Source organism: Hippichthys cyanospilos, chromosome 11, assembly GCF_059441005.1.
Source record: "Hippichthys cyanospilos isolate Australia breed blue-spotted pipefish chromosome 11, RoL_Hcya_1.0, whole genome shotgun sequence".
Classification (NCBI taxonomy): Eukaryota; Metazoa; Chordata; class Actinopteri; order Syngnathiformes; family Syngnathidae; genus Hippichthys; species Hippichthys cyanospilos.
In genome coordinates, this window is record NC_142379.1 from 12,282,501 (window position 1) to 12,298,665 (window position 16,165).

Here is a 16,165-nt window from a genome sequence, read left to right on the forward strand (position 1 = left end):
TCAAACCCTGTACCTAATTGTAAAAACCCTGGTTTGAACGCTAGTTAGAAACCCGAAATTCAAAACCTAACCCAAAGGTGAAACACTAACAAGAAACCACAACTCCATTATGAACCCCTACGTTGAAACCCTAAACCTAGTTTGAAATCCTGCTTTGAAACCCTAACTGACAGAAAACTCCAACACAAATTTAAAACCCTGGGTAGATAACTTTATTTGAAACACTACAATAAAATTACGGCATTCGCACGAGCAAATGATCTTGCATTGCCCCTTGCCAACTACAGATGGCGCCAGAAGATAAACATCTGCAAGTAGAGTTTCTTCACTCGCACACTTGAACTCAACATCACCTGCACAGATGTTTTTCCACGTTGAAATTAAGACACTTCTTGTCACGTTCTGTGTTGACTAAAATCTTTTGAACCGTCAAACATTTTCTCCTAGACATGATGTTGCGTTTTTCCGACACTTTAGGTGGACGTCACAGGTGTCAAACAGCAGCTCCCCAAAACCAGCACATCTGCTTGTAAAAAGCCTAAAGTACAGCCTGGCCGCCATGTGTTTTTACTGCCCACCATCCCGCTTGACTTTTTCCACACGGCGACGGCGTTGGCCGGCGGGAGCGTCTGGTGAAACATCTGGACGAAGCTTGGGAACGTCAAAGGTGCCCATTAGCAATGCCCGCTACGAACGAGCTGTCAACGTGGTTAACTTTCACATCCTTGCATTCTTTCCTGGATATGGAAAATCACGCAATAATTAATTTAGACAAAAGTAGTGCTTTGCTGCCATATTGGTGTTGAAGAACTGATTTGAAGTAGGTGGAGATGGATGGGAAAAAGTAGTGCTTGGCCACCATCTTGAAGCCAAGGAAATAATTTGAGATACATAGCAAAGCTACGCTTAGAAAAAAGGTATTCTTTGCCGCCATCTTGATGTGGAGGAAATAATTTAAGGTAAATGGCTACTATCTTGTGGCATCTTGGTCACGAGGATTCATGTTCATTCATGTCCAAGTGACTTCAAGAGTTTTATTTGCACACACCTGGTGCTTTTGCACCATCTATAGTCCGTTACCTTTTTTTTTTTCCTGATTATGTTGCCTCTCTTCCAGCAGACCTCAGTGCTGCCCTGGCATATTATGGCAAAACGTGGTACTACACTGAACATGCACAACTGAACTGCAATACACACACACACAAAACAATATAAAATCTGCAGTGGGTGGTCACTGTATGTGTGTGTGTCTGTGTGTGTCTATGTTTGTGCATGCGTTGTGTGTGTGTGTGTGTGTATGCGCATGAAGGCAATGTCACCTTGACTACTAGCAACAGGAGGCGATGAGGGTGCATCCGTGCACTGGACGGAGGAGAGGAAGTGATTGCCTGTCTGTCTGAGAGTGTGTGTGTGTGTGTGTGTGTGTTTCTGTGTGCGTGACAAACAGCCAGAGAGGAAGAGCGAGGAGGCTGGGGCGCTCCCGAGAAGAACGAGCAGCGACCAGAGGTTCACCTCTTCTTCACAGCGGCGCCGACATGACAACGCACTCAGGTGGGTCACGTGACCACTCACATGGCGTCCATCTCCTGTCATCGCATCACATTGCGCTCCATCGCTCAGTGACACTTTAGGACATTTGCGTGCCTCCATCACTTGAAGGAACTTCCTTAAAGTTCCATTCAAGGTTTGTTGGGATGAGTTTGGCGTGGAAGAATGAGCTTGCAAGGAGAAATATGTAAATAATACACATGCTCATTTGCCACCTCATTGAACTTGGTTCAACACAAACATTTTCTTTATTTTCACTTTGGATTGGTAATATTATCGCAGTATGTTAAGAAGTGTGCTGTTTGAAGTCTGGAAAGCTGTTTCGAAGGGAGGTATTTCAAACATGAAAAAGGAATCAAGACACTGCAGCTAATGCAGACTAAAATGATAGAGACAGCAAAATATTGGGGGGGGGGAGTGTAGTAACATTAAAAAAGCTTGCAATACTTCAATGTTGTTGAAAGAAAATGTGATATCTGTGTAAATATTTTTGAAAGAATATGATTTTAATAAGGAGTTTGCAGACTTTGGTAAGACCATGGGATTTATTTGCTTATTAAAACAATTGTTGAATAAAATTATATTATTATTAAACACTGCATTCTGAGTAATATTGTGAATTAAGTAGGAATAAAACACCTGTTTTGAGCATTCTCAGAAGGTGGCCACCTCCTTTTGTCACTTGCCAGTCATTCAAAGTGACATCACAGGTGGCAACCAATCACGGCCCGGCTACTTCCTTTGTTAGGTCATGTGACGGTTTCAGGCTGGCTCAACATTGTGAATATTTGACTTGCCTTTCCCTGTAAGAAAAAAGTCTTTTTATTTGACCAACATTGTTATTTCATTCTACGAATATATTCCTAAAATATAAAAATGAACGTCAACTTATACAAAACGACATATCACGTGAAATTATTCACATGAAAACCACCCAAAACATCCGAATGATGCTCCTCCTCGAGTGAAGCCGGAGTTCACGGGAAGCCCCTGAAGGCACCGCGAGGGCCCCTGACGTCACAGTCCCTTCTTCCCTTCCCCGCCCCCTCCGAAGCATCGAGCGAGAGTAGGGATGCTCTCCAACCGCGAGAGCGACTGCAGCATCTTCAGCGAGACGACGCACAGCAGCACGTCGCTCTCTTTCTCCTCCGCCTGCGCGATCCCGACGTCACGCACGCGCGCGCACGCCGGCTCTTCTCTTTTCCTACCGCGCATGCTTTTTTCGCTCGGATTGGACCCGTTTCGTCGCAATGACACGCGCGTGATGGAAGACTGACGTGAACGCGCTTCACCAGCCTCTCCTGGAATCTTCTCTTCTGCCTCCGCCCCCTCCCTCGTCCACCTTCTCCTCCGAGCCACCCTCCCTCCTCCCTCGCGCGCAGCATCTCTTCTGCGCGCGTGCGCGAGAGCCCCACACCGCTTTTTTTTTTTTTTTTTTGTCTAGTGCGAACACGCGCGCGCGCGCCACCCTCCCGAGGACTCGCCCGCGCGGCCACGCTGCGTCAAGAAGAGAAAGGGAGAGGGGGGAAAAAGACTAAGGAGCAGGGGGGGGGATTAGAAGCGGAGCGAGGCAACATCCGAGAGCGCGCAAACATGATGGCCGGCGGAGCAGTGCAGCAGAACGGCCTGTTCGCCAACCCGCACCACCACGGCCAGCAGCCGCACATGGAGGCCGATCCGCCGGACTCGCGCAAAAGACCCCTGGAGACCCCCACCGAGGCCAGCAGCACCAAGCGCACCAACACGGGAGGTAAGATGCGCGCGGGCGGGGGAGGCCGGTGGATGGGCCGGCGGATGGGCCGGTGGATGGGCCGGAGTCGGCTCGTCTGGCCCGAGGAATGGCGACGCTTTATTATGATGGCGATTATTATGACTGCGGTGCTGCTTGACGAAGCGTTTTATTGGCTGCGTGACGGGAATGGGACAATGAGGCACGGGCCTCCGCCCGGACTCTTCCTCGCGCCGGAGGAACAAGTGGGACGTAAACAAGTGAAATCCGGATGCGGCTGGTGCGTGAAGGCATCATGACCTTGTGTATGTGCGTGCGTGTGCGTGCGTGTGAGAGAAAGAGCGAGCGAGTGCGATAATCTCACACATCAGCCGCCATCTCGCCCGATTAACGAGCGAGTGCGTGCGCCAGCGAGTCGCCTCTTTTGCTTATGATGATTCTGACTGTGTCGCCATGGCAATCTCCATTCTTGTTTTCTTTTTGTGTTTACATGCTGTCATGCATCCCATCACAGCATCCCAACCATCACGCAGTCACATTGTAATGCACATTCAGGATCATATTTGACACTAAAACACAATAGGAGGAACCTGATTATGTTTACGATCCTTGTATGTGTGTAAAATTTACTGGTAACTCTTCCACACTTATCCCTCCTTGAATTATGCATTATGTGCCTAAAAATACAAGTGGCAGGAGGTCAGCAGAAGGTTCCAGATTTTTACAGCAGCGTGAAATGGTCCCAATCTGAGTTTTTTTTGTGAGTTTCTCCCAAAGAGATGATGCTAGCTTGTGATTTCAAAGGAAAAACAAACTGGCGGAACATTTAAATCGTCTGAAATCCGCTAAATCTGCGCCGCATCAAAACATTTGCCGAGTGGGTCTGTGTGACCTACTTGCCGAAAACCTCATGGAAGACTGTGCGGGCCGTGTTTGGAAGTAATGTGGCGTTCGAGTCAATCATGTTTGGGAACAGGATTGAAATTAGTCATGTTTTGGTCAGTCAGTGAAATCAGTCTGAGTATTTAGCGCAGTTTTATTGTTACTGCTAACATTTGTCATTTTTACGTCAGTGCTGTTGTAAAGGGGAGTTGAGTCAAAATATAATGGACAAATGTGTTATGTGCAGACGCATTTTATGAACACAAAATTCAAATTAATGTTGCAGTCATGGAATATGAATTAGGCAGCAACCCCCCCCCCCCCCCTTTTTTTTTTTTTTAATCTCAGGGAGCGAACATTTTGCCATTTGCTGTGAACTGAAAATGACATCACATTTGATAAAGACCAATAATGGCTCAGCTGCTTTCTGGGTTTGCTCAAGTGACATTGGGCAAGTCGAGCACTGATTGGTTGCTACCCTGAACAAATGTGATGTCAATTTCAGGTGAGAATTGCAAATGGCCGGCCGCCAGAGATGGATAAAAACTGCTGGATTTGATTCTTAATTCATATTACAAAATGAATCAAGAAAAAATTTGGCTTCAACTTTATTCAGGTTTTGATGTGTGACTCCTATCAGTGATGCCCCGATGGCATAAAGTCAGACAAATTTAGTTTGCTGACTTAAATGAGTATTGTTTTGATCAGTTATATTATGAGTTGGATGAATAATTTGGTCAGGTTTTTGCTGAGTGACTAATTGTTATGCAAAATCAGCAATGTTTTGATGAGTGAGTCACAACAGTGATGCTTTGATGGAATAAATTCAAAAATATTTTGATCATTGACTTAAATGGATTCTAAATGTATTGAGCCATTTTCAGCAATAAAAGTTGATATTTTTGTCTAATTAATCCCACAACCATTTATTTTTTCATGTAAAATGTAACACATTTAAACACATTTTTTTCCACTTAGCGCTAAAAGAAATAGAGATTACTTGCTAGAGGAAAAGGTAACTCGGCTTTTGAACATCACATGACCAAACCCAAAAAACAGCCGAGCCGTGATTGGTTGATACTTAAGTGTTGAACATGCAGACAATATTTGCCAAAATGAACATTTTCCCTCTACTTACTCTAACCATTTATGGCAGTTGTATACAAGTAATGCTGGTGTCATTATTTATGTATTACCCATATTGTCATATCATAACCTGAAATACAGTATGATGAAATTTGTTGATGACGTCATTCAAAACAAAACAAATCTTAATTTTTACAAGCAATGATTAGGAGAAAAATGCAATGAAATTAACCTGGATGTCACTAATTTACCCACAACCTAAAATGCAAGACACAGTTCAGCATGATTTAAGCATAAATGTGTTAAATATGACACTCATTAAAGTACTAGTGACAAAAAAATATATGACTTCATTAATTGTGCCATCCAATACATACTGCGAACCAGGAAAAAAAGTTGTTTTTCTGAAAATAATGTTCAGCCCTGCTATTTGGGGGGAACAGGCACCAGGCTTTTTTTATCAATGGAGAAAATCTGCATATAATTGACAACTATTGAAATGCATTGAGTTGAAACAAATGCTGCGTTGTTCAGCATAATATTTTAAAAAAGAATCAGCCAAAAAATCGTGAATCTGTATTTTTTTTCCAGCCAAAAATCAGCATCATCCTGAAAAAAAGCATACTGGTCAGGCTTTTATTCATTTGACATGAAAAAAGGATTTTGTTGACCCTACGCAAAATATTAACTTTTTAGTGGTGAAAATGGCTCAATATGTTTAATATCCCTCTAAATCAGCTTCATTACAATTGGGTTGAATTAATGTTTCCGTGAGTGACATTAACTGTTGCTTTGTTGAGTGGGTTTAATGTTATATTTTATTTTGTAAACGACCTTTCCGCTAGTCCTATTGACCTAAAAGAATGGGTTAGATGAACGTTTCACCAAGTGATATTTAGTAAAGTATGGTATAGCCTGATGATTTCAATCAGGTGTGTTTGGGCGGTGGCGCTAAATTGGTGGCGTTTTGACGAGTAAGCTACATCATTTATTTAGATGGAGTTAAATCCACGTATAATGTTTTCGTTTTAAATCAGCGATGTTTTTGACGACGGACTTAAAGCAGTGACGTTTTAGTGCGGCTTAGTGCTGCATGTAAAAGCCCCCCACTCCCCCACCCCCCCCTCTCCCCTTCGCTCCCTGGGGATGCTGAGTGCAGCAGGCAGGCAGCCCCGTCCATTTAGACAAATGAAAAGGTTGGGATGATGATGAAGAGCAGGATGAAGAGCGACTTAGCTACCTCAGCCAGCAGACTGAAAGGCAAAAGATGGTAGTTGAGCATTAAGCAACTGCTCTTTTGATTGAAGCAAATACCGGCGCGGAAATCAAGTGTACTTATTAACCGCAGTGTTTTAGCGTTTAGCTTAGCCTTCCTCTTGGTTGTTTTTGTGAACAAATTAGTTGACGCCACGAAAATTCCCCCCTCCAACCCTCCACCCTGCCCCCCCCCCCCTCCCTTTTCTGCTTCCTTTCTCTGTAGTGGCCTTCCTGCAGCCCCTTTTTGAAAGCGAAGGCATTGTTTTCCCACACCAAGAAACTGAGAGCCATGGTAAGACTGCTTCTTTCTACCACTACCTAACCTTTATACACACACACACGCACACGCACACGCACTGCTTAACAAGGCATGCTGACATGCTTTCTATAGTATCCATGACATCCATTTTTTTGATTCCGTGTGCATTTCTTTTCTTCACACTGCCAAGCTGGTGAGTCCTCATGACCTTTGAACTCATGCCAGCCATGCCATCATTTGGGCTTGTTGTTTGTTTAATTTATTTGTCACTCACAATTTGAAACTTTGGAGCTGCTTTGTTAGGAGGTTTTCGTCAGGCACAATGGTTACAATACCTGTTGGACCAAAAACACGTATAAGGTAAACAGAAGTGAGGTATACAAAAAAGGACTTTCAAAGTGTTTCCAAAAAAGGAGCGAATTGGACGCAGGGGTTCATTGTTCATGAAAAAAATATAATAAATTACAGTTAAATCATTAACTTTGGAGACTAATTTAAATGTTATAAAGCATTAATAAACAACTCAGTTCAAGATTGACATTTACTGTACCTAGATGGCCGTTTTAGTTTTATGTTAAAACAGGGGTGTCAAACATACGGCCGGCCCGCGGGCTGGTTCTGGTCCGCAAATGGGTTTAATCTGGCCCACGAGATGATTTTGTAACGTAAAGTATGAAAATGAGTTGATTCTCTTCAATAAATGAAACATTTGCAATGTTTTATGATTAATAGTGATGTTGAGATTTTATAACTAATAGTGATCTTGTACTTGTACTAGCTCGGGCAGTATTAAAAAAAATATATATATATATATTTGAAATTGTCGTTGCAAAGCTATATAAATACCATACTTTTATTGGCCTGGCCTCCACCTATTCCTAATCAATAGATTTTTTTCCATGTGACCCGAAGGCTTAAACGAGTTTGGCACCCCTGCTTGTTTGCTCAACGGCTCAATGAAAAAATGCAAAAGTTGTTGGTTCACGTTGCAGTCAGCGTTGGCAGTTTTGTTCAACTGTTGATTTTAAATCCAGCGAATCCCATTAAAGGAAAAAAAAAGCACTGTCAACTGTCTTGGGGACAAAATGTGTGTGTGTGTGTTTTTTAAATAGTTTAATTTTATATAAATTCTAAGACTTTATTCATGTAAATATCTGTTACATAGCTTCACAGGAAATAGCTGCTGAAAAATGCAATTAATTATATTATTAATGATGATAATTGTGATGAATTCACAATTAATTAGAGAAAATTGTAGTGATTAATCGCAGTTAATTATGGAAACTATTGCAAATATTAGTTGAAAATTTGAAGCACAACAGCATTAAAATGTAATATGAACTTTTATGTAAAATCAACTTATAATATAAAAGTTGTTGAAAAATTCAATTCATTATGAAATATTTTGCGAGATTCGCCAGCAGACCTAAATTAGTCAAATAAAATAATAATAACTTGACAGCACTAAATAAAGTAATAAAGAGTAAAATCAACCTTTACGTGGCAAGAAGTAACATTTTATTTCTAAAAATGAATGCATAGAAAAATAACATTACATTGTCAGTACATTTTGCTCTAAAAATGAGTAATAAAAAAAAAAACTACAACAAAAAGTTATTCTTTTTGTAGCAAGAATGGACATTTTAACCTCTAAAAAATAATAAAGGCTGCTTTGAATTGACGTATTTGGCATGTACGCAACAACACAAAGTGATTTTTTTTTTCACAGTAAAATTACTAAATTGGTTCATTTTTTTGGCTGGGGGGAATTGAGTGTCTAATATTTGCCTTGTATGTTTTCAAAATTTTTACATTTCTGCTCACTCAAAAACAAAAAGTGTAAAACAGCTTATATGTCAAACAAGTAAACAACGGTCGAAAGTGAGAGTTATATTTCGTCACTGTACCCGTGCATGTGTGTTTATGTACACGTGTAGGTGTGTGCGTGTTTCTACGTGTGTGTGCAAGTGGGCTGTCAGGTGGTCCGTGCGCGAACCCAACGGCTGCCTGCAGCTCATAAATCACGGCAAACGTCGCATAAAGAGGTGAAGGTCTTAAAGATGAAAAGATCAATGAGGAGCTGCTGTTCCAAGCGAGCGTCAGCACCCCCTTGCACGTCAACCTCGACAAGCCCCTCGACACAGCTTTAATCCACAGACCCTGAACTCACCGTCGTGTCTTGCAGACCTTGGCCTATGAAACCAGGAATTCAAAATGTATTGCATAAGCACAATTTGCCACACTGGAGGCTAAAGGATGTCAAACAAGGCAATGAGCTACTAACTGGAATTCTTGGTCTAAAAAAGACAGTAATTACATTTTTTTTTCCAAATTCAATACCTTCTGTAATTCAAATCGTGCCAAGCTGACGCGCACTGCTAACAGCATTGCTGTAGACAGAAGATAGTTTAGAAAAGTGTAGCCAGTGTTAATGAATTAGCGTTTGGTCACTAGTTTTAATTATTTTTAAAACCTCTGTCACTATTCTTTTGTTTTATGAAAAGCTATCAACATTAGCTTTGAAGGCTGAAAACATTCACATCTCCCTTGTTTCTATTTGTCTTGCACCCATTATTTTGACGTGCATCTGCTTCAACATAATTAATCCAATTCCCACCATTACAACTTTAATGTATTCCAAAAATTCATGCATTATTGGCTACTATTTTTCTCATTCCAAAAGTTAATAGTTTTCTCAAAATTCAACATTTTAAACCAAAAATTCCCTATTTGTTCCCAATGGGGAAATTGCCCAAAATTCCCACAGAAACAAAAATTCAACATTTTCACCATTAGCATTCTCTCTTCGTTCTTAATCACATACTCAACAAAACAGATTTGCATCATCATTCCCATTTGATATTCAAATCATTCAGCACAATCAGTTCACCTTGGTAATGATTTTCCAACATGTCAAAAATATACCCATCCCTCAAAAAAAATTATATGCCCATACCACATCTCTCAAAATTTGTGAACGTCTAGTTGGGCATATGCCACATGCTTCCCGCCCATCTTAATGTGTCCTGGCTTTCATCCATCCATTCATCCATTCTTAAGCAAAATGATTGCATTTTTCACAAGATCACTTTGAGAAGCGGCTAAATGGCGCTAGCTGCAATGAGACAACTTAACGATTAGCAACTATTTTATTTCACTGAAACAGAAAGAAACAAAGATGAATTATGGATGGATTTCTATTGGGCAGCTGCTGAAGCTGAAAGTTGGAAGAAAGAGTGATGAAAGAAACGAGCGAGGCGGGCTGGAGGGCGATTGACATTTGCGCTAACGGTCGCGATGCTAAAGAGCGTGTCGGCCATTAGTGGGCGCGTTGTGTAGTGAGCGCATGATGAGGAGGAGGAGGAAGAGGAAAAGCAGGGTTTTTCTTGTTATGGTTCTTTTTCTCGCTTGTGTATGCGGTGAAAGTGCAAAAATGGCCTCTGGAGGAAGGTCTAAACTTTCAGTTGCCATGGCAACCAAGTTGGATCAGCGACCTGAAGCCTCTTTTGCGTTACATTTTATTCAAATTTCACTTTATTTGATTTTTTTGTTCTTTCTACCATTTTTCATTAATCATTCTCATCGTTGTTTTTCTCCTTTCTTTTCTCTTCTTTTACTCATTTTTCTATTTCCTCTCTTTTCTGTTGTTTTTTCTCCTTATATGGCATTTTCATTTTCTCGAATTTTTTCTCATTCTTTTCCTCTTATTTTGGTTCTTCTTTCCTTCCTTCATCACTCACCGTTCTTTGACTCGCTTTCAGTTTATCTTATTATCCTTTCTCATCTTTTATTTCATTGCCTATTTGATCACTTCATTTCTTCCTATATCTCTTTGTTTTCCTTTCATTTTTCTTTTCACATGTTTCTCTTTTTACTTTTTCCTGTTATTGCTCATGTTTCAGTCCTCCTCATTTCCCTTCATTGCCTGATGTAAGATCCTTTCCCTAGTCATTCCTTGTCTTTCATCTTTTTACTTATTTCCACCCGGTTCCTTTCTGTTTTCCATTCATTTTCCTTTCTTCCCATGTTTTTTTCTTCATTCCTTGATCCTTTTGTCTTCTGTCCTTTTCATTTTCCTTGACTTTCCATTCTTGGCTGTGCAACGTGTTCCTCCAGTTCAATCTGTAAATTGTTGGACTGACGCAGCATTTTTTTTTCCCCCCGGAAGGTCGGGACAAGGAATACAGACGCACATGCACATACAGACACACATCGTCGTATCAGAGACGCTGAAGCTCACTATTCAGAGTGAAGCGTTTTCATTTTTCATATCGCAAAGTGACAAACGTGAAGCAAGAAGCCCATGATTCAGTATGCCGAACGTCGTGGGGACGCAAACGTCGGAGAACACGGTGTTCCCGGCATTCTCCTTCCCTTCGTCCTCCTCATGCATTCTAATCAGGTTGTCCTCCAGACCCTCACGCCCTCGCCCTCCTCTTCCTCCATCGTCCATCCATCGCCCGGCAACCGCCGCCGCCGCCGCCAATCGATCGGACAGGGCGGTGAAGCCAATCACTTCGATCTCCCTTCTTCTTTTTTTTTTAATACTGCATGAAAGTGAAGGAGCCAAGAGGCGGAGATGTTGCAGCTGAGCGATCTGCGTGATTGGCTGTTCAGAGCGGCGATGAATATAGATGAGAGTGGGCGATAAAAAAAAAAAAAGGCTGAGCCCAGCAAACGAGACTACTGCGCACCTCCCCCTCATCCCAACACACACACACCGCAGAGAGCGATGCCGTTAGCATTGTTAGCATAGCTGCTTCTATTTTTCCTAAGTGTTTCATTGCTTGAAGTAATTGTAATTAGTGAGGCCTTGTGATAGAAAAAAAATCTGGGACAATGGGTACCTATGCCTTTAAAATGAGGTTTAAAGAGGTTCTACCTTGACAAAAGTGCTGTGTTTTTTGAGCTTGAATGAAAATTATAATACAGTACAGTCTATTGTGAATGGAGCCAAAAAAGACAAAACAAAACTGATATACAGTCACCGACGATATATTTTTTTCCACAATTAGTCAGTTACTTTCAGCCATGTCGTCCCATGTTCAGCGAGGCTTTATCCAGTGCTACAAAATAGAATTCGCCGCAAAATGTGTCATCAATCTCCGTCTAAGGGGAGGACGCTAGAAGATGCCGCTTGCCACAATGGCCGGTGATGAAACGACAACAGTTAGATGCCTAAATGAAATACAGACAACACACACAACACATGCCGGATCAAAAAATTCCTCCCAAAACCCCTTGATGAGCTCCAAGTGTATTTTGGTGTATCTTTCTGACCGTAGACAGCTGGTAAAGCCTCACTGCCGTTTGAGTGTGTGTGTGTGTGTGTGTGTGTGTGTGTGCGCCTGTGTACAACCCCCCCAACAAAAGAACCCCAGGACCAGGGTGTGTTAGACAAAGCACGTCCCCCCTTCCCTCTCCCTTAAAGGAGATGGATATTTGAATTCCCCAGAGGCCTCACACCCACCCTAAAATCCCCCACCACTGTCCAGCCTATGAGCGCATACACAAAGCAAAATGTGCGTGTCAACTTGCCGATATTTACTTATAAATGGTGAGCCTTCCAAACTGGTGTTTAAGAAAGGCGATCAAAGCGCCGAGCATTAACGAGCTCATAAAGTGGGCGCTGTCCCGTCTGGTTTTGCGCGTTACGAGCGTACGTTTAATCCGGTTGCAATCCGAGAACCCGGTGGACATTGCGGCGCTCAAACCGCAACATTTTAGGCCCAAAAGTATTCCTGCCAACAACTGGTACTGCCTTGGAAATGCCTTAAATAAGTAGGTAGAGGTGGCTAAGTTCTCACACACTGTTCTGAAGTGGATGTAGATACTGGTACTAAAAAGATTCTGGTAAGACTGAAACGACTTACTCAATTCTTCGTAAAACTAGACCAGTAAATGTAATTAACGTTCATATTGTTTTAGCTAAATGAAACATTTTTTTAATATGTTTGACAGCAATCAAAATATCACAGGTGTTATTCTTCCGAAATGTGCAAAAATGAAAATACTGTGTCAAAAAAGATCCAATTATGTGTCAAAAAAGGACAACCCAAAATTTGCGTTGATTTAATTTGATCTTTCTAGGTTGTTTCATACAAAACAACCCAGTTTTCGAGGTTGTCTTGTACAAAATAACCTAGGTTTAGGGTTATTTTGTGCAAAACAACCCCAAGTGTTGGGTCAAATTGATCCAAAATATCAGGCCTGTCCATGTTTGATCCATGATTAGAGTTCACATTGGAAAATATACCTCAATTGCTAAATATATGTATCGGCAGGGTTATGACTTTGAAGTCAAATCAATTTTAAATATGATCATCACATCAATTTTAAATATGATCATCACATATTTGCCAGTTTTGAGATCAAATTTTTCCAGAGGGACTGGTATCAAAAAATGCTTGTCATTTCCCCAAATCTTTTTTTAAAGTTGAAGAAAACTTTAGTTTTAGGATTTGGCCCCTGGGCCTGGAGTTTGATACCTGTGATTTAAACACACTCAAAATAATCAGTCAATTAGCGACGCCGCGCAAAGTGAACCGCTTGTTGGCGAGGAAACACAATTAAAATTTTGTATTCTTTTGTACAGGTGCGAGAACATTGTGTACACTTGTCTACGAAAATGAATCTTTGGAAACATAGAAAAGTGGATGCTACTTCACTCAACCTTTTAAAAAAGTGGGGAAACGGAGAATTGATGACACAAAAATTGATAAATGTATCTACTGTACGTACTTCTCAATCTTTGCACAACCCCAGCAATAATCTTTCGACATGCACAACGTATACAGAAACAAATGCCTGAATCCACTTTACAGGGACTTTAAGTTTTGATTTTATACGTGCGCGGCGGTGAGGACGAGGACGGTGGAAGCGGCTCGTAGAAAGAGGAGCCCGCTTCGCTTTGCCCCGGGGACACAAGATCCCCAGGATTTAAGCCCTCAAGCCTGCAGCATGTGGCGCCTATTCTGGGCCCGCTGGGTCGGCGCGGGCCTTAGCAACACATTGCACTGTTTACTCGCACCGCGATGGTGTATTATTTATGATGGAGCACCCACACACATGTTGAGCTGTGCTTATGAAACCTTCAAATAGCACACACACACGACAGGGGCTTTGAGTTGACCTGTGCGGTAGGGCACGTCCGACCTTTTGTTACTACAAAGGCACCGCAAAATATGCACTTTTTTTTACTAGATCCTTTTAAATATAGGCGTTTCCCCTCAGAGTATAGATAAGTACTGGTTTATGATTCGTCATCTAGATTCAAGTGTGACGCCCTCTACGGGTGGCAAGGACTTATCATGGTGGATTTGGGTATGAGTAGCATCGGCCAAAGTACGCCTGTGTGGCTCAATGTGTGGGTGGAGCCAAAAGTTTGACCTGTTAAATAGGCATTTGACTCCACCCACATCATGAGTGAGGTTTGTACAGGGGTGGGCAATTCCGGCCCTCGAGGGTCGGTGTGCTGCATGTTTTCCAGCTTTCTCTCCCTGACACACCTGATTTAAACCATTAGCTCATCAACAAGCTCTGCTGGAGCTTGAAAATAATCCTAATCATTTGAATCAGGAGTGTTTGAGAGCGAAAACTGGAAAACATGCAGGACACCGGCCTCCGACGCCTGGAATTGCCCACCCCCGGCTTAGTATTTGGGTCTTTTTTGATGTTTATAAAAGTGTTTAAAAAATGAATAAGCGTGACATCACAAGATGGAACATCATAAAAGCTGCCAAGGAAATAGTTAAGGAAAAAAAGAATGGTAAATGCTTAGACTTCGTGTGGGCGGAGTCAAACATTTAATGGGGGGACTCAAATATTTAGCCTCCATCATATACTGAGCCTGCAAGCTGCAGCCAGAGCTTACCCTTTAGATTTGTGTGGAACGTAATTAAAATAAATGAGAAAAAAAATGCTCGTACTGTAACAGTCATAAGCTATAGAAAAAATGTCATAAAAAGAAAATATTGGCAAGCAGGCACAATGCCATAAAATGATTTAAAAGCCATAAGATTATAAGAAAAAGTTCCTAAAATGAGAATACAAGTAATGAATAATAATCATATTTACTATTCATAAAATCATAAAATTCAAGTTATGAAATCATCAGAAAAAGCAATAGGTGGAATACATTTGAAGTACAACAAAAACATGCAATTTATAAGATGTATATCAAACAAAAACTGAAAAAATGGAAACAAAAAATACAAAGCATGAATTTAGAAAGTATAATTTATAAAAATAATAGTAAAACAGGACAACCATGACAAAAATTTTCAAGACTCATGTCGTTCTTCTAATTGTATTGATGTGTATCTAAAATTTTCTAAAAAAAAAAAAAAGCTCAAATGACATCAATACAACAGAAAATTTAAAGAATCAAAATTTGGAATTTAAAAAAATAACTAAAGTATAACTGACTAGAATGCTTAGTAAATGAAATCACCTTTTTCTATATCTATCTTCTTTTCTTTTCTCGGTTAACAAGCAACCAAGGGGTCGCTACGACCTTGGTCGGATCTACAGCATATGCATGTGTGACAGGTTTGATCTTGTTTTGGAAAGAAGACCACGGCGATTTGAAATGCAAGATTTGTTTGTCATAAAATCTCTCAGCAGCAGAGTTTATTAGCTCTTAAAGCCACAAGCGCTTCGACTGGCAAAAGTATGCCTTCCCCGTTTGGACTGTAGTGCCTTAAAAAAAAAACAAAAAAAACAAAAAAACAAACAGATTAAGTCCAAGAATAAAGTCATAATCGTACAACAATGAAGTCAGACAATTCTAAGAATGAAGTTGTGGAATTACCAAGAAAAAAGGGATGAGAATCAAGTCAAATAATTACAAAAATGAAGTCATGGAATTACAAGATAAAAAAGATGTTAAGGAAGAACACTACTCATAAAATCACAGGAATAAGTCATAAAACTTGGGAGAAATACGAATTTATGAAGCAATAAAAACATCACGAAATATGTATTCAGAATAATTAAGTTGGGTTTTTATATCTTGATTAATTTTTAAAACTCCATGAATCGGCGAGTAAAACTTAAAATTTTAGCTCAAAACCAACGAAGAAATCATTTTGGATGATGGTTTTTATGTGGTCAAAATAGATGAAGCTCCCTCACCACGATACACTGCGGAAGTGTTTTTTTAATTTTCGCTCAATTGCTATTTAACAATTCCCCCGCCTTGTTAGCGTGGGCTGGTTATAATTAGCTAGCCTCCATCTAAAGCAGGTCAGCGCCAAGGATTCGCGCAGAACACAAGTAGGTCACTGCGGCGAGGAGACAAGGATCAAGTGCATGATAGGAATTGCAGAGGGGAAGGAGAATACACATTCATTTGTTACATAAGACATTCGACGACGCAACTGAGGCCATATAAAACTGGAAGC

At 40.9% G+C, this 16,165-nt stretch overlaps 1 protein-coding gene across 1 annotated transcript in view; it reads left to right on the forward strand.

Annotated features, from left to right (window-relative positions):
• Positions 1 to 1,489: 1,489 nt before the first annotated feature.
• LOC148415975 (RNA-binding protein Nova-1-like) overlaps positions 1,490 to 16,165 on the forward strand; it is a 61,670-nt gene continuing 46,994 nt past the window's right edge. The window contains exons 1-3 of the mRNA XM_088428213.1: positions 1,490 to 1,551; positions 2,993 to 3,298; positions 6,726 to 6,794. Of these exons, the coding sequence (XP_088284339.1) occupies positions 1,536 to 1,551; positions 2,993 to 3,298; positions 6,726 to 6,794 (391 nt within the window). The 5' untranslated portion in view covers positions 1,490 to 1,535. The remainder of the gene's footprint in view (positions 1,552 to 2,992; positions 3,299 to 6,725; positions 6,795 to 16,165) is intronic.